This window comes from Brachyistius frenatus, unplaced genomic scaffold (assembly GCF_029030835.1).
Source record: "Brachyistius frenatus isolate BFR_SWC_R1_liver_20210118 unplaced genomic scaffold, ASM2903083v1 Contig_20, whole genome shotgun sequence".
Classification (NCBI taxonomy): Eukaryota; Metazoa; Chordata; class Actinopteri; family Embiotocidae; genus Brachyistius; species Brachyistius frenatus.
In genome coordinates this window covers 222,501-248,795 of record NW_027210619.1, presented here as the reverse complement: position 1 = coordinate 248,795, position 26,295 = coordinate 222,501, and the positions used below count along the sequence as shown (strand labels likewise).

Genomic DNA, 26,295 nt, shown 5'->3' with positions numbered 1-26,295 from the left:
GTTATTTTTAGGCATTAAGTGTCTGGTTGCTAGGAGACCGTGTGAGAGAGAGAGAGAGAGAATGGAGGAGAGTCTGTCTTGTGAAGGCTGAATTACAAACACATTCACGCACTGAGTCAGCACTGACGCACACTCGGGCACATAAATATACACACACACACTGGATGTTTCAGTCTGTAGCTGTTGTTGTGGACTTGTTTTTCTGGTTCTGTGTATCTTTTCAGCAGGACTGAGCTCGGTGTGTCACCGTCATTAATGTTTGGATTGTGGCCGCGCCGCTGTAGCTGCCGTCACGTGGCCCACAAGTATGTGAATGTGTATAGCCTACAAATAAATATCTGTACAGGCTGCTCATTTGTTTGACAGAAGTCTAGTGCAACAGGTGGGCATCAGTGTTGTATTCTTTTAATGTTTTTGATCCTTTCTCTATTATACTTACACTTTTTTTTTAAACTATGAGTAGCATTGTTAATTCTGAGAGATTAAATTATCATTGCGAAGTTATTGAATAGTATTGCCTGCGACGGTTCTGGTTGTAGCCAGATTTGAGTGTATATCCGAAATAACACACACACACACACACACACAGGAAACAGATATGTTGTTGTGGTGCATACAACAGTTGCTGGCATCCTGTCCCGCTCTAGTGGCACATTCCAGGAAACCATCTCCCAAAAGTGCCACCAATGTCTTAGACACTCTCAGACCTACTTCCCCCGACAGAAATATATGTGATTGTGCCACATCTAATTTATTAATGCGTGTGTCAAGGTCACCTTTTGACACACTGACACACGGTGACTGTCCGACTGCATATTGGGGATGCCACACACCTACTGCCCCGCCATCAACGACTGAGCAGTGACAGCAAAGATTCTCACATTGAGACAGTTCTCTTGTCGTAATGAATCATATGTTGTTATATAAAAAAAATAATACAGCTGCAACTAACATTTATCATCTGATCATCTGATTATTTATTTTTTTCAGTTTATCAGCTCTGGTTGGATACGTCAGAAAATAGTGAAAAATACAGTAATTCGAGTTAATTTCCCAAAACATCAAATCCTGAAAAGCTAGAGTGAAGAAATCCATTTTTTTTTTTTTTTGCTAGAAAAACGATTGTATAATCCGAATTTTGTTGCTTAGCTTTCAGTAAATCAACTCGATGTACGAAACAGATTCACCCTGAAAAGATGAGCTTCGCTATCGAGATAATATTGTCATAATTTGTCGGTGCTAATCGTTGACCCCGTGCACTCCCACACACCGAGGTGCACGCAGTCTTGCAGGCAGTAGTGAGTGTAGGCAGTGTGTTGTTGAACCAGAGGTGAAGTGTCAAGTGGCAGCTCTCTGCCAAGCTGCTGGCTGGAGAAGTACATTAACACCAGGCTGTGAGGTAGGTAGACAGAGTGAAGGAGAAGAGAGGCGCCTGTGGCCTGTAACACGGTCGTGTTAGAGCGTAACAGCTTTTCCCCAAAACTTACTTTGAAGGACACGATCAGCTTAACATGGGAAAATGGACCGTCGTGTTTCAGTTCGGACGCACAGACGTATTGCAGTTCTCGCGTTTTGACTATAGAAAAATGCCTGCTGCGAAGAGGACCCTTCCACAACCATTTACAGTCATGCTTTAATGAAGCTGTGGCAGCCGAGCTTTTTATTTATTGCATTTCATCGTAAAGGGGAAGATTTTCACACACCTCCCACGCAACGATAAAAAGTCCGCTGGAGACATTTCATCCTAAATAATACAACAAAAGAAGTGAAAACTTGTACCGAATGTGAGAACAAATAAGAAGGCAGGCTCTTGTACATCAGTTAACAGCATTATGTCAATGAAATATTTTTCTTTGCTCTAACTTCCAGTACCGAAAATAAAGGTGAGATGACCGCAACGCTTCAAGCAAAGGTCAACAGTGGTTGTACGTTATGATCAAAAGCTCCACTGGTTCAAATCCTCCACCGTTAGGCTTTTTTTTCTCCCTCATGTGACCAGCCAACGAATAATTCTCGTAATGAGAATGATATTTTCAAGTAATTTTTCCTGCGTATCACCAGTTGATTAGAAACTTTAATTTGAAACACCGGCGCTCAACGACATACTGTAAAAAATATATATATTTAGTTGTCAGGTTGGTGTGCTCTCTGCAAGGTGGTGAGGAAAACTGGTGTCTTAAAAAAAAAAAAAAGATCCCTTTTTAACACCACTCTTCAATCAGAGTGTATTGAGTGTTTCTGGAACAGAGTGAGACATCCTCTTTTCAACTTGCGGATTTTGAGTTTTGTAATTGTGTGTATAACTTTAACAACTTTCAAAAGTAAGAGTCATTTGTAAGAGTTAGTGTTGAATATTACTATTGGATCTACTATTTAAAAAAACCCAACGTATTTTCAAACTTGTAAAATTACAATGTACTGGAGGTGCAGGTTTTGATCTGGGTCCTTTACAGATTGGGCTGTGTGTGAAGGCAGCCCGTAGAGGTTGTGTGTGTGTGCGTGTGTGTGTGTAGGTGGGGGGGGGGGGGGTGCTGTCTAAGGAGCAAGGTTAATGGCCTGGGAGAGTGCGTCACTTTGGTGAGAGTAAATATCCCTTGCAGCGCCCTGAGAGCAACAGGATTCTTCTCTCGCCGACACAATATTATTCTGCTGTTCTTCAGACCCTCTGGGGAAACACACCGTCTCCCACCAGGCTTGTTTATGAGTGTGATTACAGAGAGAGAAGTCCAGTTGTCCAGCCCACCTGAGAGCGCATCAGGTGCGGTGCCTCAGGGTTTTGCGTGTGCTTGCGCATCGGACGGTGCCGTGTATTTTCTGCTCCCGGTGCGCTCTCGTCATACATGCTTTTGTGTATTTCCCGTGTAAAAGAAAAAAAAGAAGCTGGATAGGTGTGTGTGTGTGTGCGCTCGTGCCTTTTCTTGGAGCTACCTTTGTTTAGCACCGCCCGTTGTTGCTAGTCATGTGCAAAGACGTACGAAGGCTAAAAGTTCAAGGTGCGTGGACTTGATTATGTGGAGAAAAGTTTCAAACCGCTACAAGCTGATTCAAAAAGGAATGAATGAATTTAAACTTTTGACTCTGTCAAGGTTTCTGAATTCATACAAAAAAAAAAGGGAGAAAAAAAAGCACATTGGACACTCAGCACTGGGTAAAGTCATCTTTTTTTGAATTCGCTAAGATGTAAAACCGCCTGTTACAGTACAAAAACACTAGAGATACTGATTGAATTCATAAAAATGTGCTTTGTTGTTTGACAAACCAGTGTAAAACCTAAAACATTCATCTTTTCAAAGCCTGGATATAATGGATATATGAACCACATTATGACTTGACAAGCCCTTTACAGTTCAGCAGTCGAGCATGTAAACTACATGTGAAAGGCTGCAGGAGGGGAGCTCGTTCTGGAAGAGATGTTCCCTATGGATGCTTGTCTTTTCTCTCTCTCTCTCTCTCTCTCTCTCTCTCGCTCCTCCCCTCAATTTCCTGGAAAAGACGTCTGTCCGTTCACTGGAAGACGTGCTATACAGCACCGAGCCGAGAGAAGCGGAGACCGAATTTTTCATCTTACATCACGTCCTGCTCGTTCTCTGTCCCACTTGCGCCCCCGTCGCCTCCTCCTCTTCCTTCTTCAGCACTTCTGTACTTTCCCTCTTCTCCCCATCCATGTTGTGTTGTGTTCGCACCCCCCCCCCTCTCTCGTTCTCCTTCTCCTACTGTTGAACAATAACCCCAGTGTGTGTGTGTGTGTGTGTGTGTGTGTGTGTGTGTGTGTGTGTGTGTGTGTGTGTGTGTGTGTGTGTGTGTGTGTGTGTGTGTGTGTGTGTAAGTGTGTGCGGCGCTATTTTTGGCCCCTCCAAGGCCACAAAGCGCTCTTTTCTCTCCGTGTTGCTTCCCTCTCCAGATCTATGGCATTGCGTAAAGAGCTTATAGAAAATGTAGACAGCGATGACCTCCGAGAATACTCAGCAGCCTCCCAGCCTTTCATGTTGTGCGTGTGTGTGTGTATGTGTGTGTGTGTGTGATGTGTGTTTAACCCCTCACGGCGCTCAGGTGAGACACGGGGCACGGAGGTTCTCGGCGAGCCGAGAACCTCCAGCAAGAGCGACTCCTCCGAGAGGAATTAATCTCCATCTGGATGAGTCACAACAAGCCGCAATTGCTCTGAAAGATTGTTTGCCGACAGCAAAATCTTCTCTGCGTGTCGGAGTAAAACCACACAGATCACGAGCCTTCGCAATAAGTCACACAAAATCTAAACTCGTACACTGCTGAATTTTAAATATGCCTGTGAGAAATTAAATAGATAGTTATTCCTCTAATCTGCAGCTCCTCTCAATGTCTGCTCCTGAAAGTTTTTGACAGATTTCTGAATCAAACATTTCTTCTTCAACAGACACGAGCGGCAAAGAAAAGTGTAATATCTCTTTTATTTTAGTTGAAAAACAAACCAAAGATTGCTTGTACTCACTGCAGAAGTGATAAGTGGATTGACAAACAATTGATCAGCAAATGATTTTAAGATGGATTAAGGAAATATGTTATTTATTTTAAACTAATATGCCAAGTGTTCCCTCTGTCAAATGTCTATACTTTTCTTACATATATATAAATATTTGACCATTTTGGACTGATCACACAAGTCATTTGAAGATGTCACCTTCAGCTCTGGGGAAAATGTGACGGGCATTTTTTTTGGTGTGTTTTCTTCCAACTTGTTAACCACACAATAAATTCATTAATTGTGAAAATAATTTGCATTAATAGTTATTGTTAGCTGCAGTCCCGCCTGTACCCCTCTTACACAGCAAGCATTCGATATTAAGCTTACTCTGTCAATAATGTGTTGCAGCTGCTGCAAAAAGTGCTAATTTCTTTCCAGAGTATCATCTTTTCCACACACACAAAAAAAGATTGATTTGGATTTAAACAATTGAACCATAAGTTAATTTCCTTGCAAAACCCTTCTCCTGTCCATCTTTTTCTCATATTGCCAACTTTTTTTCTTTTCTTTCTGTCACTTTGTCCTGTCCCTGTCTTTTTCTCTGTCTCTCACTCACCAGTCTTCCTCCAGTATTGGCCTAATGAATTTTTAATGGACTTGGTGGGAAGAGTCCAGACACTTTGGGATTCAGGCATATGGGCTCTGATTACCCTCCTCCTCCTCTTCCTCCTCCTCCCGGGGAGCCCACCCTCCTCTTTCTATCCCTCCTTTCACTCTTACTTTCTCCGTCTCACCCTCCAAGTCTTCTATTATCTGTCCATCCCTCCCCTCCACCTCCCGGTCTTGTGTTTCTGTCTTCTCTGTTCCCCCCTGCTTCAACGCTTCAGGCTGTTTCACTCATCCGAGCAGCTGTGACAAAGACCAGGCTGTGTATACTCCTGTATGAATGTGCCATAGGCAAATACTGTCTGCCCCTCAATTTTTAGTGCTTTTACCAGACCCCACGGAGCCAACGGTGACCTCAGCCGCACTCACACCGGTCGTTTCCCACATCCACGGTGAAGCCGAGTTGGGTTAAAGTAGTACGATTGCCAGCCAACTTGCAGCTAATGGCTGTTCAGAGGCCCCGGCCCTGCTTAAAAAGCCTGAGTCTGCAACTCCGCTGTTAGTTTGGCACAGGCCTGTCAGTTGATTTGCTGCTGAGTAGGACTCGCAGCTCTGGGAGTCTCTCCTCCTCATCTCTTCTCTCACTCCAATACTTTGTCCGACTGCCCGTCTGACTCTGCCTGAATCCCATCAGCTCTTGCCCTCTTTGGCACTTCAGTCCCGTCAGACATTTTTTTAGGCCGCAGTAATCGAATGTTAATTTGCAGATCATTTTCTAAGCTGATTCTTTTACCTATAAAATGTCAAAAAGTCATGGAAAGAAGGTAGCATCTTAAAAAAAATTATATCCAACCAACAGTCGTAATCCCAGATATCCAGTTAAAAGTGGAGTTTTTTTTTGTAAACAAACCCAAATTCCTACCATAATGCATTGCGTTTTGAACGTAAAGCATTTCAAACCAGCGTTTTTTTCTACTTCCATGCGTGCTCGCAGCATCGTTAGTCTTCCTTGCCTTTCCTTGTGCGTCGTTAAAAAAAAATATTTTTTTTTTTGGGGGGGGGAGGGGACATATTAGAGCTATCAGCTGTTGTGTTGTGGAATAGCATGAAAGTGGCAGCCGGAACGTGGTTTGCATCACCCACGTCCATGTGCATCCTTTTGTTCCAGAGCACTATACATGTGATCAAAAGCTCCACAGGGTACCTTATATATCAAAGAAAAGTGGCAAGTAATCACATTCACGGAGTTACAACTGGACAATGTTCAGCATTTTCGTTTGGAGAAACTGAAATAATTGAGTCGTTATTTTAGCTCCTACATTAAGTTGTTTTTATTAATGACTGTCACAATAGTGTTGTCAGAGGAGCTTTTGATGCAACACGGGGGAGACGAGACAAATTAAGGATGATGTAAACTGCAACGACAGATCAAATGAATTATGAACTCTGTGATATTGAAGACTCATGTGAAGCTCTGCCAAAATACAGCAGACATCCTGAGGCAACTTGGAGCAACATTATCTATTGGAATTGACCAAGAAGTTGCACTTTACCCAACTTAACACTGTTCATTTTATCTTCTCAAATCTTTCTGTTGTTCTTTCTTTCTTTCTTTCTTTCTTTCTTTCTTTCTTTCTTTCTTTCTTTCTTTCTTTCTTTCTTTCTTTCTTTCTTTGACTATTTCTGTCTTTCTTTCTTTCACTCTTTCTTTGACTTTTTCTTTCTTTCTTTCTTCCTGTCTTTCTTTCTTTCTTTCACTCTTTTTTGACTCAGCTGCTTTCATCTCCTCTTGCAGTGTGTGTGAGAGAGTGGAGGTCATTGTTGGACTGGTGAGCAGCACACAGCTGGAATAGCAGCAGTGTTAACAGTCTGCAAGGAACCTGCCACCAAGATCACACAGAGGAAAAGAGGCATCCGCACTCCTAGATCGGAGGAGGAGGGGATGAAGAGAAGCATGGAGTGAATAGGGAGGAGGGGGGATAAGCAATCTGACCTGGATGACAACAGACTACCAGACGAGCTATGATCTCATCCCTCTCCTAATCCCCCCCCCCTCCGCCCCCATCCTCCTCCTTCCTTCCCTCCATCCACCCCCCCTCTCCTCTCCCACTCTAGCCATTGTCTCTCTTTCTCTCTCTTCCCACTCTTGTTTCCCAGATCTCCCTCCCCCGTCTCATTTTCTCCTTCTTTCTTCTCTCTGTTCTCCACTTGTCCTAGAGCTCACCCCATCTCGTCTTGCCTTCTTCTCTTTCACCCTAACCCCCCTCCCTCCATCCTCCTCCTCCTCTTCATCGTCCCCTTTGCATCACTTTCTACCACCTGCCCCTCACTTGTCCCAACTCACAAAACACACACACACACACACACACACACACACACACACACACACACACACACACACACACACACACACACACACACACACACACACACACACACACACACACACTTTTTGACGCACTTGCACTCTCTCCTGTCCCAGGGCAGAGATTAGGCGCACCCCTATAGTCAACCCTCCACACCAGTTTCTACATTATTAATGCAGAGTCTGTCTATGTGTGTGTGAGTGAGAGCCTCGTGCATGCATGCTGTAATGGCTATCTGGTGTCTCCCCTGGGAGGGAGGGGGGTGAGGGAGGAAAGGAGCCAAACTGAGGGAGAGTCGAGGTCAGGGAGGTTAAGTGTGGTGGTGGGGGTTAGTTTGGGCTCTGCAGGCTCTTCCCTTGCTGCTGCGCTCCCTCTCCTCTTCATCCCGACATGCCGCTTCACACAGATCTTATGCTGACACTCCTGAGATTCCTAAAATTCCCAGTTGAACTCCTATCAGGTGTATGAGGTTGATGAAATGGATCAGATTTGGTGTGTGTGTGTGTGTGTGTGTGTGTGTGTGTGTGTGTGTGTGTGTGTGTGTGTGTGTGTGTGTGAGTGTGAGTGTGTGAGATAGTTGATCCAGTGTGAGTCAGGACAGCTCAGTCTGGGTTGGACTCCGGGTGGATAGAAGGACAAAGACACCTGTTCTTGCTCATAGCATTCCTCTAAACATAATCCTTACCATCTCTGACACATACACACACACACACACACACACACACACACACACACACACACACACACACACACACACACACACACACACACACACACACATGCTCAGGGTCACTAAAAGGAGTCGCTTATGCTTTGTCCTCCAAAAGCACAGCGTACATATCATGTTAGCGCTTTGATGTGCAGGTTTTGACAGATAAACCGATGAGTTATACAAAGTACACGACACCCTGACATGTCCAGTACATGCACACACACACAAACATCTGTGCAATGTACTCGTAGCTCTGTTTTTGATCTACGCTGTTGCCGATGACAGTAGTTCATCAGGGCTCACACTTATTTCTAGGGAGCCTGGTGGCACTATATGAAAAAGTTTAGGGGCACAAACAGAAACTATTTAAATAAAAATAACATTGATGGATCTCTTTTCAAACATTTAACATTAAACCTACAGAAGTCACACAGCAGAGATGAAAACTGACATTGAAATATCAAAGGTTTGATTAATGTATAAAAGTTGATACTCTTTGTTTTATTGATATAATAAAAATAAACATGTTAGATGCAGACACTTTTAGGTGTCAGCTGACGGTTTCACCGGAGAGAACTGTCCACTTTGTGTTGTTGTTTGACCTACAGAAACACACGCTGTCCACTCGTGTTACAGTGATGCTTCTTCTACCTCAGTCTTTGGTTTAGTTCTAGCGATCAGTCGAGACGTTGTACTGATCCGATATCAGTATTTAATTAATAAGCTGTATGTCTCATTGTGTGGAAGAGACCATTCTTTTATCTTTTAGGCCTGACTGCACAGCGTCAAATACAAAAGCTGATGCTTTGTTGTTAGCTTCCTCCTTCTGTCTCGCTGCAAAATAGTACGTAGTACACGCACCTAGATGAAAAATAGAATTGAATTAGATAGATCGGACCTATTGCCAACCATATCTGATCAACCAATGTGAATCGGTATGAGCCGAGGTGTCGGTATGTTTCCCCCCTACCATCTTGCGGAGACACAAATCCTTCAGCACCAAAGTTTCACTTCAGTACGTCGTAAAATTCCGTCAAGACAGCTGATGTGACCTGATGTTACACCTTCTACCGTGCGCCGGTCCAAAGCCGCCACCTCGATGTTTTGTACGCTGAGCCTTGCTGAAAAGAGTCTCGCAACTCCAGAGTCGTTTGCGTCCAAAACATTTGTCACATTCACACGTTATAATTTTCACTCGCATGTAAGCGAAGCGCTCGCGCTGCAGAGCCCTGAATGTGTTTCATACCATGTCGAAAACGTTCTCTTGCCATTTTGCGGCTGCTGGTGCGCCAAGTACTTTCAACGGATCAGTTTCCCTCAGTGATCCGAGGTGTGTGTGTGTGTGTGTGTGTGTGTGTGTGTGTGTGTGTGTGTGTGTGTGTGTGCGTGCGTGCGTGTGTGTGTGTGTGTGCGTGTGCGCGCGCATAATGACCTCTGCCAAAGTCAAAGAAATCATTACAGATGCATCTTCACAGACAAACACGTGCACACAAAGTCACCGCAGCTTCACGGCTTCTGTTACAGCAGCTTAAAAGTTTTGATGCCATTGTCTTTTCTTTCCGTGTTTGTCTTGCGCTCGTCTGATGAGCCGCGCTCGCTGGTTTTTCAGCAACTCTCCCCACTTTGCATGCAGGCAGTTAGACGCCCGGTACAAACTGCCAATACAAACAGTCATCTCCTGTTGGCCGGAGCAGCAGACTCGTTAGACGACAGCACCTCCGGGTCAGTGGTTGAGATACCGTCAGCACTACTCATTTACTCATTTCAGTCAAACTGGGAATGTGACCAGCCACCTCCAGGCTTCACTTGCTTTGACACAAACAGTCGTGTTTCCTTTGTCTGGAAAGAGTGTGTTGTCCTCTGCAGTAGGGGTGTGTGTGTGTGTGTGTGTGTGTGGGTGATTTTTTTAAATTTTTTATTATTAATATTTAAAAATGGTTGCAGATGTGCGCTCAGTGGGCCCGTATGTTTATCATAGCGCCCGGTCTGTTCCCCTGTGACTGGTTCACTTAGTTTGATCATGCTACAAGTGTTTATTTGAATGTTTTTAAAGAGAAAGAGGAGGAGGAGGAAGGGTGGGAAGAGAAAAAGGAAACAAAACGACAGCGATGAGTGTTGTGTCATTTGCATTGTTAACTGCTACCTACATATGCGAGGCCTGGAACTCTGCGAAATTACAGACGCAGGCGACACAGTTTGCCATTTTTTTTATGCAGCTTTTACACCCGTGGTCATTTCACACATTTTGATGTTTGTTATAAGGAACAATAAATCTGCAGTTTAAATAAAGTGGCTGCCTGCACAGCTGCTGGCCACCCACTATCTGCAGGATATTCAGAGCTGATAAAAAAAAAAAAAAAAATCCTGTCTGGAATTTAGAGATGGAACATGTGTAGGCATCGACTTGTACGTAGCTTGACTGATGTTCAGAAATGGTTATTTTCAATCGTAGAATGACTTCGTGGTAGGTGGGGCAACCGAGTGATTCATTGGCCACGTCTCGCAAACACACCACCGGGGAGGAAAACCACATAGAAGTAGTGGTGAGAAATGTGTGCAAGGCTACATCGGAAGATAACTTTCCTTTCAGCCTATTTTTTTTTTAACTAAAAACTGGAAACTTAAATGAACTAGTTAAGTGGTTACTCAAGTCGATGACTCAAGTCCAGTAGCGACACTCGCGTACAGCTTTATGGATTTGCCAAACGTGCTATCAAGCTTTTTTTTCGTTATGCAACATTGACTAGATGGTAAGAGCAGACTACTGCAGGAGAGATTATCAGGGCTATCAATCTCTGCCTCAGGCTGTCATCCGGCAAATCCATCGACGAGCCTCTATAACTATAATCTGCTGATTTTGGCCTGTTTGTTAACCAATCTCCTGCCCTGCCCGTCTCATTTCCTCTGCTTCCATTTACGTGCTGTGCTGTTACACACGGCAAACACTGGCTAGCCTTGTGTCTTTCCACGTTACCTCCGAGTACAAATAAAACGAGCCAAGTGAGGACAAAAATAGAACCTCCTGCCTCCTTGTAAAACAACGCATCCATAATCAATACTACTGAAACTCATTAGTGCCTGAACGGCGTTGATTGGACTCGATGGTAAAATTTGAGGGTGTCGTTTTTATTAAACTGCGCTACATTTTAGCGCATTTCTAATATTCCTCCTCCAAAACTGTAGATGAGGAGGACACTTCTAAATTTGTTTCAATACAAAGTCCTGCGTTTCATCATCACGCCTCGAAAATGCAGAGTTAATGCACACAATGAAACACACGAGCACAACAAAGAATGCACAGCAGCATTTGCATTGTATTGCAGACAAGTAATTCAGTTTTTCTGGTTATTCGGTGTGACGTCATGCACCAAAAATGATTAATAAACGGCATCAGCAGGGTTGATGGGCATTAAAGGCTCTCCACAGTGGCGCTTTAGCAAGCGAGCGCTCTTCATTTGGGGGGCGACATCGTCCTCAATTGTGCGTCCCATCGGAGCAACGAGAGGACGATTGTTGATCAAATAAAATCCAGTCCAGGCTTTCTGTGGCTAAATATTACTCTCTGATAGTCTGTTTTGCTCAGTCGTGTCAAATCGTCTTGACCACCCAGGCAACAGCATGTTAGTGGGAGACTTGCACAAACATTTTCAAACACGCACTGGCACTTAAACGCTTTCAAACTTGTACATTTGGGCGCACACATGCTCATACGAGCAGTCGTATACCTACGCCTACAGTCTCGTTCTGTGTCTCTTACTCGGCATTTCCTTCGAGCAGCGGGTGGAGAGAGGTAGAGGTACAGACAGGAGAGATGACTGGCCATGTTGTTTTCCTCCGGTCAGAGGAAAGAGTGACTGCATGAGAGGAAAGAGGTGGAGGAGAGGTGGAAAGGTTTTTCATGTGCCTGACTGTTCCACGAAGCACACTGACACTCCAGCTTTCAGTGGTGTAGTTTCAGTGTGCATGTGTGCTTCCTGTGAACAGCTACTGCGGCGAGGTGCTAACCTAACGACATTAGAGGAGTGCGGTTTATTTATTAAAAGTGTTTGAAAGTCTCCAGTAAGACAATTACAGCTCTAGAGGCACCCTGGGGTTCAGCAGATTGAGGCATGTTACAGTGCTTCTCATCGTTTGGGACACCTCTTGCCTGATTCGGTCTTTTTTTTTTTTTTCTGCCCGATGAAAGAAATTGCTTCAGAATACCCCGAGAACCTTTTTCAAAGACTGACTGGAGAATAAAAGAAAAATGCAGGGAAGACTCTGGCAGTAATGAAGACAGTTGGTGCAATGTGTGAAGTATGAATGAGGACATCCTATTCTGTGTGCTAACCTGCACTCTTGTATGTGATCTATACTGAGCCAGACACCTATAATCCTCTTTTCTCTTTCAGTCACCTGAAACACTTACAACTGGTGACTCCTAATTGTAATCATATCTCAGTTTTTCTTTTTGCCTTCTTTCAAAAAAAAAAAAAAGTTTTCCATCTTCTGGATTTCTCTACAGAAACCAAAGTGACTCCTCTGGGTGCACTTGAGTTTCATGTCATTCAAAAAGATGGCTTTTACCATATGAATACGTCGTGTGCTCTTCACATCACCATTTACTGTTTCCAACCCCCACTAACCCTCCCCTCTCATTATCTATCTATTGCAGGGTTCGCCTTCCCGGAGTGGGCTTACAAGCCCGAGTCGAGCCCCGGCTCCAGACAGATCCAGCTGTGGCACTTCATCCTGGAGCTGCTCAGGAAAGAGGAGTACCATGATGTCATCGCCTGGCAGGGGGACTACGGCGAGTTTGTCATCAAGGACCCAGATGAAGTGGCCCGACTCTGGGGGGCCCGGAAGTGTAAACCCCAGATGAACTACGATAAGCTTAGCAGGGCACTGAGGTATGATGACAGAGAAACTGCTGAATATGCGTGTATCTGTTTGTGAATGTGTTTTCATTGATAGCTGTTTGCGTCTCTGCTTGACATTTAACTCCTCTTCTGTGGGGACCTCAGACACACCAGATGAGCCGTTTTCCAAAAGGCCCAATTATGGCGCACTACAGTAATCATGACCATTATAAAGACCTGTGGACATTACAGGGCGGTATATTCACATTAACATTTACCATCAGCGAGAGCCCACATGCTCTTGTTGAATGACTAATTTGCTGAAATCTTGCCATCAGATTACACAAAATTGTGTTGTCTGCTTCGAATAGCCGAAGTGCTAATATATATCCACACTGCACTTCCGAATCACTGATACCCTCCTGGAACCAGGTCTGTGGAGGGAGCTACGTTTCGTCTTTGTCAGACCACTTTGGCGATAACAGCCACGACTGTTACGGTTAGTCGGGCTGTAGTCCATCACCACTTGAGCAGCAGGCTAAATCAGGGGCCCTCCAGGAGGGGGCCACGAGCCACTGGTTGTCAGATTATGTAATGTCATCTTTTTAGAGCGGCAGGAGGCCAAAATAATGTCGCGGTAGCAGCAAAATTTACAGTCTGCGGGTTTCAGTTAATGGACAGGGGCTGCATTTGAGGGGGTGAGAGGTGTTTTTTGCCGTAATACCTACAAGCCCTTGGCCAAGTACAGCTGTGGATGGTGGGACTGATAAACTACTCACTGCTGACCGGTGAGGGCAAAATAGCAGCAATAGTTAAGTAAATAAGTATCAAGCAAAGAGGTGGCTGCTGGGTGTTTTGGTTTAAAGGTGGTTGTTATGTGGCGTGGTGGCAACCCAAGTAAAACACTGGTAAAGGAAGCAAAAGAGTTAAAGGAGGAAATTGTTTTGGGCTTGTTTAACTGGGGGATCGCCCTGGACCATTTGACTGGTTGTAGCAGATCAGAAGAGCTACAGGCTCTTGTGTGCGGGTCGAATTCAGGGGTCCTACGAAGAAGTCCAAGAAGTTCAGTGTGATGAACAGGAACCTGAGCCTGATGGTAAAGGTCCGGATTTACCCGTCTGCAGTAATGACCTTTACCTGTGATCATGAACTCTCCAAGTGCCTGCTCTTAATCCTTAATTTAACCAGACACCCTTAAATCCCACCCAGTGGCAATGTAGCATGTGCAGAGATATTTACAGGTGCAATCGGTGAAGCTCTTTGGCTTCACGTGGTATTGACCTGAAAAAGGTTTGCTCTGCTCCTAGTGGAGTTACAACACGAACCATTTGGCAAATCATACATTTTCACCTTTTAGGTTCCATGGACAACTTCTCCGGGCCAAGACCATTAGGTTGTTACAGAGTGACACGGTTTAGAAGTGTCCCCAACTCCCAAGTTCACAAAATAACGATTTTAAAATGTTACACATGCGTCATCAGGGTTATACTGTGTCTCATTTGTTAATCTATTATATTTGTTAATATCACTGGTCTAGTATTTTAAATGCCAAATATTGATTTGGACAGCTGGTTTGGACATTTTGTGGCTAATGTTAAGTTCACAATCTAGTTAAGAAGAAGACAAATTTTGTTTAAAATGTTCTGTCCAGTGATTGGTTGAGTTTTTCTCCCTTGCGTGGGTCCGTGTTGCTGACCTGTGAACTGGGTTTTCTAAGTATCAGGTAAAACACATTGGGCACGTCTTTAAAGAAAATTACTTCAAGACCGACGAAACAGTAAAAAAAAAAAAAAAAAAAAAATCCACCAAACAATTCACATCTGAGGCACACAACAGCTGTTTTTTTATTAAGTTTGTGCATTTGACTTTCATAAGCAGACATTAGTTCAGAATATTTTTGACAGTAAAAAGAACTGAAAGAAGTTATGTGTGAATGATTTCTTGTCAGTGTCTTTTCAGCATATTACAGTTGAATATTACAGAAATCACATGTCCCTGGGTAATTCACATTTCATTCACTGTATCTTGTGTGGCTAGTTGTGGGCTGACGAACAGAACCAAGATTAGGCTCAGCACTTTAAAGAAGGCCACGTAGGTCATTAAAAGAGGGAAATGCTTAAATTGCGTAATTCAGGGCTGGTAGGGCTTATATACGGCCATTTTCACTGGTAAGATTAAGATAACTTCTGCTCCAGATGGGATCCCATCGGAACTGTGGGGATTATCATAGACTACTTTATGTGGGACTACATGTGATGCACATAAACATGCAGACTTGCAATCCGGATTTAGAATCTGTGAATGAGAGAGGGGGAAAAAATGTGGATGCAGATCCTTGCGGTCAAGCTGTTTTATTTATAGCACGTCCATCCTCCAAGTGTAACAGATTTGGGGCTTAGGCGGCACTAAGTGCTTATATATATATATAGTGAGTCTCAGTGCCTTCTGATGGACCGGCCTCAGAGGCTGATTATCAACAAGTTTTCTACACCCGAGTTTCCCCTCTGTAACTCTTTTGTCCTCATCCACCCTCCTGCAGCCAGCTCGTCTCCCTCTGTGCCTATAAATTGAACAGAGTCACTTTTGGCTTGAGAGTGAGAAGGACAGTCAACAAACACCCCCCGCCCCCACACACACACACACACACACATACACATACACACACACACACACACACACGGGCGCGCACGCACGCACCTTCCTCCGCGTCGTCACCTGATTTGACACCAGAGCTGTTGTCACTCCTTCGCTGCAAGAGACACTGGAAATGAAGCCTCTCAAGGCGCACATGAATAGTAATGTGGCGAGAAGAATTAACGACACTAAAGATTGATGAAGTTATAAAAGAGGCTCCCAACCACACATGTGCACGGTAACGGCCCCCATACGGAGCAGACGGTCGGAGCGCTGGCCACCTCGTGCCCTTCATATGGAGAAAACCTGGAGTCTGCTAACAATGGAGAAAACAGTCGGCATGTGGCAATTAGCCCACACACACACACACACACACACACACACACACACATGAAAAGGAATGCTTGTTTTGAAGTGTTCATTTTATCACTTGGCCTTTGTAATTATTATTTTTACCCCAGTGATCTTATTCTTTCCTGTCTGCCATGCACATGGTGGAAATTCCCTCAATCAGATCCGCCGTATTGTGTGTGTGTGTGTGCACATGTGCGTATGCGTCGCCTTTCCGTCGAGGGGACACGGCCTCGGCCCGTGCGTCATCCCGGCCTCCCGCTCCCACGGCTGCTGTGAAATTCCCACTCCTGTAGAGAGGATTACGCTCGTGCTGCACGAGTGTGTGTTTAGGAGCAAGCGTGCGTGTGTCCTTGTGGTTTTTGTTGTTGTTGTTGTTGTTGTTGTTTTTTTAGTTTTTTTTATTAATGACTCAGTCAAACGTTTCAAACAAAACCAAAGCAACAGACAGTCAATGCCCGTCGCTGTTGTCCACAGTCTACCAGATCCTTCTCAAGTCTAAGTCACCTTCTACTTCCTCGAGCTTCGATGCGAGTGCTACCTGACATTTCTGGTTCAGGAGATAAAGAATGAATGGACGGGCACAAGATTTAAGCCTCAGCTGCGATTCAATCGGGAGGAAATAAAGATGTCCACTAATAGAAAGGTCAAGCCTTCACCCGCCCGATATCCTTCGCGTCACCGTGTTGCTTATCACGAAATGGACTTCTACTGATCGGCAGAAGTTGAGCGGTGGGGGAGGGGAGGAGAGGGGGGGGGAGAGAGAGAGATGAAACAAGGCCTGTTGCCAATCATTCATTGCAGAGTGCTGGCTTAATGAGTGTAATCATGCTAAGAGGTCCCAGCTCCTTGGGACCTCCGGGCCTCCCTGTGCTGCCAGTCAGCAGCCAGCGTCGGCTCTGACACGGTGGTCAGAGGTCAGGGGGACTGCCACGCACAGCTGGCAAAGATTAGCAACACGCCACATGTGCACATTCACATACACAAATGCACCATTGTGGAGACCCTTGCCCCTCTTGAGTGTTTGCGTCGTTTCAAACATTCATTTAAGTGTGATGGGCCACCACAGCTGGAAACTTGCCACGGCAGAAAAACACATAAATAGAACACTTGTTTTATTGTACACGAGAACATGCATCTAATACCCCCAAACTTTGATGAATCGATGGTATTATGGTGGAGCGGGACGGTGCAGTGCCACCTCTTCATCCTGGCCCGGAAACACGGTCGCCAATTTCAAACCGCTGCACTAAAACTGGTTCTGACGTGCGTTTGGAGGCAATCCAATCCCCGCGTCTACGCACCACGCTGCTGCGGGAAATACTGTCGCATATGCGCACGCCGTTACTTACCGAGCTGGCCGGGCCTGTCGATGGGTCAGAAGGTCTCCCCACAGCAGCCGCATTGTGTGGAAACACCCAGCGCCAGGGAGAAAGTGCAGCGGGAGCACCCGGGGACAGTTCCACTGTACGACTTGGTGTTCAACATGCGCTGCATTGTCTTCCCATTGTCTCCATCTGCAGCACGTATGTGTTCAGCATACATGAGCGCTGTGTGCGTGTCTTTGTCCCTCACTGAATGAGGCCTCTATTTTCTATGAGGGCGGAAAGCACACGAGTTCTGCGCACGTGTACACACACACACACACACACACACACACACACACACACACACACACACACACACACACACACACACACACACACACACACACACAACAGAGTGTGCGCGACTACATATTTGCACCCACAGAGCATGTGACTGGTCTAATCGGACCCTGACCAGATCCTCCTCTTCATACACTGACTTTTTTTTTTTTTTTTAGCTGTACACACATGTGTACATATATATATATGGCCCCACCACTCGCACGCACACACACACACACACACACACACACACACACACACACACACACACACACACACACACACACACACACACACACACACACACACACACACACACACACACACGCACAAACATCCATCCACACAGCATGTGACACCTCAGCTGATCACACCTCTGACCCAGCCCACATGCCCACACAAACACATTTTCTTCCCTTTTTAAGTCCATAAACACTCATCCGAACTGGCTTCAACACAAAGGACTTTTAACTGTGCACTTTGTATACAAACACACACCTGAATGTGAGCAGCTGGTGTGTGTTCCTATGTGTTGAGGAAGATCTGGCTGGGATGTGTGTGCAACGGCCAATGCTGACGAAAGAGGCAGAAAATAAACATGGGATGCATGGGGAGCATTGTAATCCTGACTTCCTGTCACAGTCAGCGCCTATTTACAGCCCAACAATGGGCAAAGCACAGCCTGTGCACGCACATGCAAGCAGGCTGGTTTAATTCATTTTTAGTGCGAACCCTGGAGTGATACTGGGAAATGTTAGTGAGCTCATACGGATAACATATTACAGGGTGATACAAGTTGGCCTTTTTTTTTTCTCTTGAAAGAATCCTGGACTGTCTGAACTTAATGTGCAAATACATTTAGAGCTTTCATCTTTACCTCTCAGGCAACAGATCTGACAAAAATGTGTCAATCTGTTTCAATCAGAGGCTCTGTCAGGTCTTGGTATTTCCTGGTATAGACATCGAGCGTTGTTATTGTCACGCTGACCATCGGTCCAAACAGTTATGATGGGATTGTACCCGCCCCAAAATAATTACTTTAGTATTAGAATGCAGCAATATCACGAAAATAAGTCCAACGAGGCAGCAGAAGTGCTGCCGTGTATCGCATCCAACCCCACAGGTTAGCCAAAAGAATTTGAAAACTAAAATGCTCATCTTACTTGAGACGTAAGCAATTACCTGATGAGTATGATGTCATCATATCTGATGGACAGAGCTGTGACACTTTTACAGTTGAAGTTGTGATAAGCCGTACTTTTCTCCTGAACTAACTTTGATAAACATTTGATTTTTTTTTTGCATTGCATTGCTGCCGACGATAAAGACTGATGTGTTTCAGCAGTTTGCCTTCTTATTAACTAGATAAACAGAAATAATAATGTCGTGGCATTTCCCTGTAAAGGCTTTCGAACATGTTCTGAAATGTTCACTCATTGCTATTTAGTTTCTGCGCTCCGGTGTGCAGCTCACTTTGATCGCAATGTTTTGGACCCCAGCACGTCTGTGTAATCGCAGCCTTAATCCCTGGCCTAGAATCGCTCACAGTAACAACTGAATTGATAGAAAGCCTCCCCTCTGTGTCCCTGAAGGCTTTGTCTAAATCCATACTTGCACTGATTGTTCAATCTACTCTTTTGGTTAAACAGGCAGTGGGATAAAGCTGCTGCATCTCCTGGACGATACAATCTAGGTGTGAGTGGGAGGGGGGGGGCACACTCGCACCCATGTGTTTGAGTGTGTCTAAGTGAGAGGGCACAGGGTATGGTTGAGGTGTGTGTGTGTGTGTGTGTGTGTGTGTGTGTGTGTGTGTGTGTGTGTGTGTGTGTGTGTGTGTGTGTGTAAGACCAGTGCGTGCGGTGGGCAGCTAAACACAGGCACTCAAAGAATCTCTTTCTTCTCTTTTGAAGTGAGTTCAAATGCTCTTCAAAGACCTTATGACAGCACATGAGGGAGGGGAGCGGGGCTGGGCGGGGGATGGGTGACCATGTGCTCTAAACACAGCTTCAGTTGCTGCAAAGTTGTCTGCTTCCAACTATGTATTTCAGCATCCTGTGTGTGTGTGTGTGTGTGTGTGTGTGTGTGTGTGTGTGTGTGTGTGTGTGTGTGTGTGTGTGTGTGTGTGTGTGTGTGCGCGCGCGCGCATGTGTGTGTGGCTGCACTCCTCACTAGCCGACTGATGAAGATAATGCAATAAATCCTACCTATTGTACCTATAATGTTCAACTTTTGTCAAAATGTGTCTCGTTAATAACTTCACGGTAATTTTAGAGGATGTAGTCTGTGATCTTCATTTTGTGTTGTACTTTTTTTTATGTATTTGTTTTGTTAATATGTTGGCCACCTCATTTATGTCAGCATTGGTAGACTAAATATATATATATATATATTTTTAAGCAATAGTATTAGCATGACCCACACACAGACAGGCGACACTCAGGACTGGCCAGCAGCAATTTGCCAAAATACGGACGAGGAAGTTATGCAGTGGCAGTGGAAGTTTAGTCTCAACCTGCTGTGGATAAATGCGGAGATGACGTTTGTTCTTTTAGTCTCTTCAATTTACTGTTTGGTTTGTCCTCAGTTTCCGAGATCACAGATACAAGTGCTCGCTAGATACCGAGCAGCATAAATGTGAGGACGGCATGGCAGGTTGTGTATTTCCAACATATATTTACATGCTACTCACTGGCGTTAACGAAATGTTCTCCAGCGCATTAGTTCGATTGTTTAGTAAGTGGGGAGCTATTTAAAAACCTGATTAACATTTATAAACCAAAATAGAGGTATTTTCACACGCGTGGGATTTTGTTTGTTTTCTACCCATCCCATGTCTATTTATATTGCACCCCCATGTGGGCCGTAGCACAGCTTGTTGACTTTTCTGTCATCGGCTAATTCGATCACGATCCTGTTGTGGTTTTAATTCTGCTTGACTTCCTGCCTGCCTGCCTGCCTGTCTCTGTCTCTGTCTGTCCGCTCCCTCTCAACTGTGTCTCTACCCCCCTCCTTCCCGACCCTTGTGAGTGTCTCCCCTAGAGCAGAAATTACATGCTGCTTTGTGCCTGGCGTAAACAATGTTTTCAACAGTGCAGGCCCGTCCTGTCCTGTCCTCTCTCTCTCTCTCTCTCATCCTCTCCCCTTTGCCTCAGGATGAGTGGAGAGGGAGGGTTGGGATAAAGAGGGGGAGGCAGATTGATGAGAGAAAGAGGGAGACAAGGGGGTATGGGTAAGATAAAGGGGAGGAGAGGAAGGGGGGGGGGGCCTGAAGAGAACAAGTGAAAAAAGAGCAACAGCCTGTTCCCAGAGTAAAAACAGTCCAACAAGTCTGTGTAATAAGCATAATAAGAGGGGGTGAAGGGCGAGCAGACAGACACTCGCTCATGCACACTCCGCAGTCAAGATAACTACCATTCAGTTTAATGATAGTCAATGGGCCCTGATTAACTCAACATTACCTACATACCCTGAAGCCCCCCCTCCCCCCACCCTGTCTTTGCCAGCACACATCACTTAAATTGTGCCAGCAGACACGCGGGAGGAAGGGAAAGCAGAGTCTGGGGCTATAAAAGCAGGTAGAGTTGAAAGGATAGGTGGTAGTTTTGGTGAGCTCCTTCTTCCCGACAGACAAACACACCGTTTTTTGTTCCTTTCCTGCTCTTTTATTTCCTCCTCTCGGTGCACGAGCCAGAGGTTACATAAAGTGGATGTGGATCTGGGGAAGAAAGCAGAGAGATGTTACGTAAAGAGCTGTAGCTGGACAAAGGTTAATAAAAATGGAGCCTTGCACTGTAGGCAGGAGCCATGGGAGAGAGAAAGCTTTAAAAAAAAAAAAATGAGAGAATGGCCATTACATAAACAGATAAAAAAGATGGGCTGAATTATTGGTGGCTTTGCTTTGCTGTTACATAAAGAGACGGGTCCATGTAGCAAAATGAAAGACGGGACGTGCTGTCGCGTGCGCGCGACACTCGTCCGACAACATCTGAACTGAAATGACCTAAAAGATTATTATTATTATTTTTTTTTATATATATATTATAACTCCTGGCCTTCTTGTTGACAGATGCCACACACGGTAACGTGCATCTCGTACACCTGTCAAACATGTATACAAAATCCTCACGCACGCCAGCCGTGCTTTAACGTTCTACAGCCGTGCTTTAACGTTCTACGCCGGCTCAAAATAACGCAACATCTGGCCACAGCGGTAACGCTCCTCACGACGGCCTCTGATCTCTTAATTATTTGCTTATCCTGACACACAACGTCACTCCGCTCTTCCGCAGCTCCGTCCATTCTCTGCTTGTCATCTGTTTTCTCTCCGTCCGTCCTCCCCTCCACCTCTCCCCCCTCACCCACCCCTCCCTTCCTCCTCCCACTTCTCCTTTCTGGGTCTGCTTTGTGCAAATGTCATACAACACTCTCTAATATCTATCATGGTGGTGGAGGTGGAGATGGGCGGTGGAGGGGAGTAAGGGAGAGGGGAGTGCATGAAAGACTTGCGCTTATTAAAGTGTGTGCTTGTGTGTACAAGCTCATCCGTCACACTCGCCGTGACTTCAGCAACTAAATATAATATTTGAATGTAAGGCCCCCATGTTTTAAATGAAATGTTCCAGTGAATTACGTTTCTGCTTCCTGCCGATGTACAGAGAAATAATGGCATAAGGTTTTTGCAGTCAGTTATTCAACCTTGATATGCGTGTTTACATTCATGTTGGCGTACTGCCTTTTTTCTTGGCGTCTTATTTTATACTGACCGTGTCTATTTTCTGCTCTTTTCCAGATACTACTACAACAAGAGGATCCTTCATAAGACCAAAGGCAAAAGGTTCACCTATAAGTTCAACTTCAATAAACTGGTTTTGGTCAACTACCCCTTCATCGACATGGGTTCCACTGGTAAGTGATAAATATGTCATAATCCCCGCCCCCCCCCCCCAATAAGATATCATGATTATACAGGAGAACATTTATATCTAATCTCTCAGTATTCTTACGCTCACATTTTTCTTCTTCACCGCCCTCTCTTAACTTGACGTCTCCAGGGAGCAACGTCCCTCAGAGCGCCCCTCCAGTCCCCACCGGCGCGGGGACCCACTTCCGCTTCCCTCCCTCGACACCCTCGGAAGTCCTCTCCCCCAACGAGGACCTGCGCAGCCCCGGGGGCATGTTCAGCTCGGTGGCCCGACGGATGGCACGCGGCTCCGTCAGCGACTGCAGCGACGGCACCTCGGTTAACTCTGAGATCGAAGAGGGTAACGCAGGGGCGGGAGAGGAGAGGGGGGAGAGGGGCGTGAGCGGCGGAGGAGGAGGAGGACATGGAGGCGGAGGAGGCTACCGGAGTCTCATCCATCCCCGTCTGTCTCACGAAACCCTGTTCCGCATGTACGGAGGGCCCGGAAACCCTGCGGGCCACCCGGGCTCCCGCGGCCCCGCGGGCCACCGTATCCACCCGGAGCCCCTGTCCCCCTTCCCCGTGTCCCCTCTGCCGGGGCCAGGAGGAGCCAACCTCTTAGCCCCTCCTCTGTCTCCAGCGCTCTCCATGACCCCCACATCTCACCTCCCCTACACTCCCTCGCCCACCCTGTCACCGATGTTGGGCTCGCACTTCTCCTTCAACCCGGAGGACATGAAGCGCTACCTGCAGGCCCACACCCAGTCGGTGTACAACTACGGCCTCAGCCCCAGAGCCTTCCTGCAGTACCCCAACATCGTCATCCCTCAGCCGCACCGGCCCGCCGCGGACAAGGCCGGTCTGACCGCGGACAGAGGGGCGGCCGAGAGAGCGGAAAGAGGAGGAGAGCGGGGAGGAGACCGGCACCACCATCCACATCTGGCTCACTCCGCCCACCACCACCCGCATCCGCCCCACTCCGCCCACCCCCACCCCCACCCCCACTCCCACTCCCATCCCATGCATCACCCGCTCCACCTGGGCGAGGAGCCGCCGCACATGTCCCCCTTCAAGTTCAAGCTGCAGCCCCCCCCGCTGGGCAGAAAGCAGCGGGAAGGCCAGAGCAAACCGAGGCAGAGCTCGCTGTCTTCAGGCTCCGGATCCGGCTCCATGTCCTCGACCTCTGGCCTCGGCTCCTCGCTGTCATTCGGCAGTGACCTGAGCTCAGCCAGTGGCTCGGGCCTCATCTCTGCTTCGTCCTCAACGCAGTCCCTAAACAGTGCAGGACTTCCCAAAATTAAGGTAAGACTCAAATATCCTCCACTGCAATCGAAGCAGTACATTTATTTTAGGGAATTTATGCAAAATATATGACGGGATTCACCACAAAAACCTCTACAAGTTTTTTCAACATGCATATTCAAAGCAAAGGGAACTTGTTTGGGAACAATTTGGGCATCGGCGGTGATGAGTTCATCCAGCTTCTGTTTTCCTCTCGGTGTTCATTGTTGTCGTTGTCGCTCTGTTTCATCTCCTGACTGTCCAGGTGGAGCCCATCTCTGACATCGAGTCAGAGGAAGAGGTGGAAGTAACTGACATCAGCGATGAAGACCCAGACGAAAGAGATGAAGAGTTTGCACTTTTCTCTCCTCGCCACCCCAGAGTGTCTGACCACCACCACCACCACCACCACCATCCCCATCACCACCACCACCCCCACCACCTCTCTAATGGCACGGCTGTGACTCAACATCAGCCCCACCCTGACGAGGACCTGGACGAGGACGTCTTCAAAGCCCCCGCCCCTCCTCCGCCCGGCCTGATGCCTTTCTTCGCCGCGCACCACGCACACTCCAACGCTCATCGCGTGCTGCCCACCCTCAAGAGTGAGCCCACCGAGCCGGGAGAGAGCAACACCCCCCCATCTCAGGCGGCCTCGGCCGGAGCGCCCCACACAAAGTGCATCCCCCTTAAGCTGCGCTTCAAGAGGCGCTGGAGCGAGGACCAGCGCATGGAGGCCTCACAGGAGGAGTCGGATGACAAGAAAGTCCGGCCGGAGGAGGAGAGGGAAAGAGAGAGGCAAAGTAACGGACGGATGGAGACGGAGGAGGACGGGACGGGCAGCGGAGAAGGGGACAGTCCTCCCCCGCTGGCGTACGAGGGCTCTTTAGCAACACCACTGGCCTCACACAGGAGGGTGACCGCTGAGCTGCATCGTGCCACCGCACAGCTGTCTCTGGAGAATAAAGACTGCTGATGAGAGGCTCAGCCCAAACACTACTGCTCCAGCAGCAAAGGAGGTGGCACAGGAGTATGTAAATGGTTCCTCTGTAATCCCTCTCCCACACTGACAAACTAGATTTCTGAAACCTCCAGTGACCTGAGAGCACAGTCCAACATACACACACATAAAACCAACACCTCAAAGGCGGCCCGACTCCCGCTGTGTCAGACCCACCACCGATCGGCGCTCTGCTGGGCCACGTCCTCGAGGAGGAGGAGGAGGAGGAGGAAGAAGAGGAGGAGGAGGAGGAGGGACCCACTCTGACACAGGGAGGCTGAAACAGCTTTCTCATGAAGTTCACCTCCCACCTGGCCAGTGAAGCTCCAGATCTCAACATACCCACCTCCCACCCCACCCCACCCCACCTCCCACCCATCCCACCACCACCATTAGTAGGATCAGCAGCCAGTCAACACTTTTCCTCAGGGGACACACTCTCCTTTAACATCCAGAAACACACGTCAAGGACGATGACGTGCACACCCACCTGCTTCTTTGCCTACAACACAACGGGACTTTAAGTGCCTGTATCCCACAGCCCTGGAGTGACAAGGAAAGGAGAGTGCGAGGGAGGAGGGCTACTCTGACTAATCATTATATAACTCATGAAACCTTTGTAAACAAAATACTGGGATAAAAAGAAAAGTGTCTCGAAGACTGAAGAGTGGGGCTGTTGGGTGTTGTCTGACCGACTCTTGAACCCGGCCCACTCCACTCAGGGAAGCATATTGCTGTATGTTTTATTGGACATGCACACAAACACGCTCGAGCAAAAACAAAAAAAAACAAAAAAAAATTGGTGAATGGGACTTGGGGAGTGTGAACACTGCAACGCAAGACCACACACACACACACACACACACACACACACACACACACACACACACACACACACACACACACAGACAGGCTTTGACTCTCTGGTACACCGTTCTCTCGGAGCTCGTGACTTTTCTATAACCTTCCTCCCGTCTCTCTCCTGTCCTGCCCCTCTTTCTTGCGCGGACCACCTGTGGAAACATCCTGACTCTGCTCCCAGAAATAATTTCAACCCCAGGGAGATGCGAGGACAGGAGGAAGAAGAAGAGCTGCTGGGGGAGGGGGTGGGGGTTTGTTACCTCACCTAACACGGCTTGTACACTGAAAATAGCTTCCCTCGAGTCTCCGCAGCACAGGATCCCAGTTCACCAGCTCAAACTCGTCTGCCGATCATGGATGGTGTTAAACTAAACCAGCAAAACACACAAGCACTCGCAGCACTGCCCTCAGCCATTAAAAAAAAAAAAAAAAAAAAAAAAAAAAAAAAACGCGCTCCCTCTCACCCGCCAGCTCTCCTTGTAGTGCCGTCGCCCTCAGGTCCGGTGAGTGTGGGAGTCTGGGAGAACATCTTAGACCTCGCACACGCGCACGCACACGCACACGCGCATACACGTGACACACGAACACACACTGCCTCTCTATGCCTTGTTTTTATAGCATGTACAAACTGAGCTCTAATAACACACGTACAGACT

The 26,295-nt window shown here is 46.7% G+C and overlaps 1 protein-coding gene across 1 annotated transcript in view; it reads left to right on the top strand.

Annotated features, from left to right (window-relative positions):
* erfl3 (Ets2 repressor factor like 3) overlaps positions 1 to 26,295 on the top strand; it is a 52,481-nt gene that overhangs the window by 23,343 nt on the left and 2,843 nt on the right. Inside the window, exons 2-5 of the mRNA XM_069695580.1 lie at positions 12,780 to 13,014; positions 22,387 to 22,502; positions 22,649 to 23,799; positions 24,044 to 26,295. The exon at positions 24,044 to 26,295 is cut by the window's right edge and continues 529 nt beyond it. Coding sequence (XP_069551681.1) covers positions 12,780 to 13,014; positions 22,387 to 22,502; positions 22,649 to 23,799; positions 24,044 to 24,754 — 2,213 coding nt within the window. The 3' untranslated portion in view covers positions 24,755 to 26,295. The remainder of the gene's footprint in view (positions 1 to 12,779; positions 13,015 to 22,386; positions 22,503 to 22,648; positions 23,800 to 24,043) is intronic.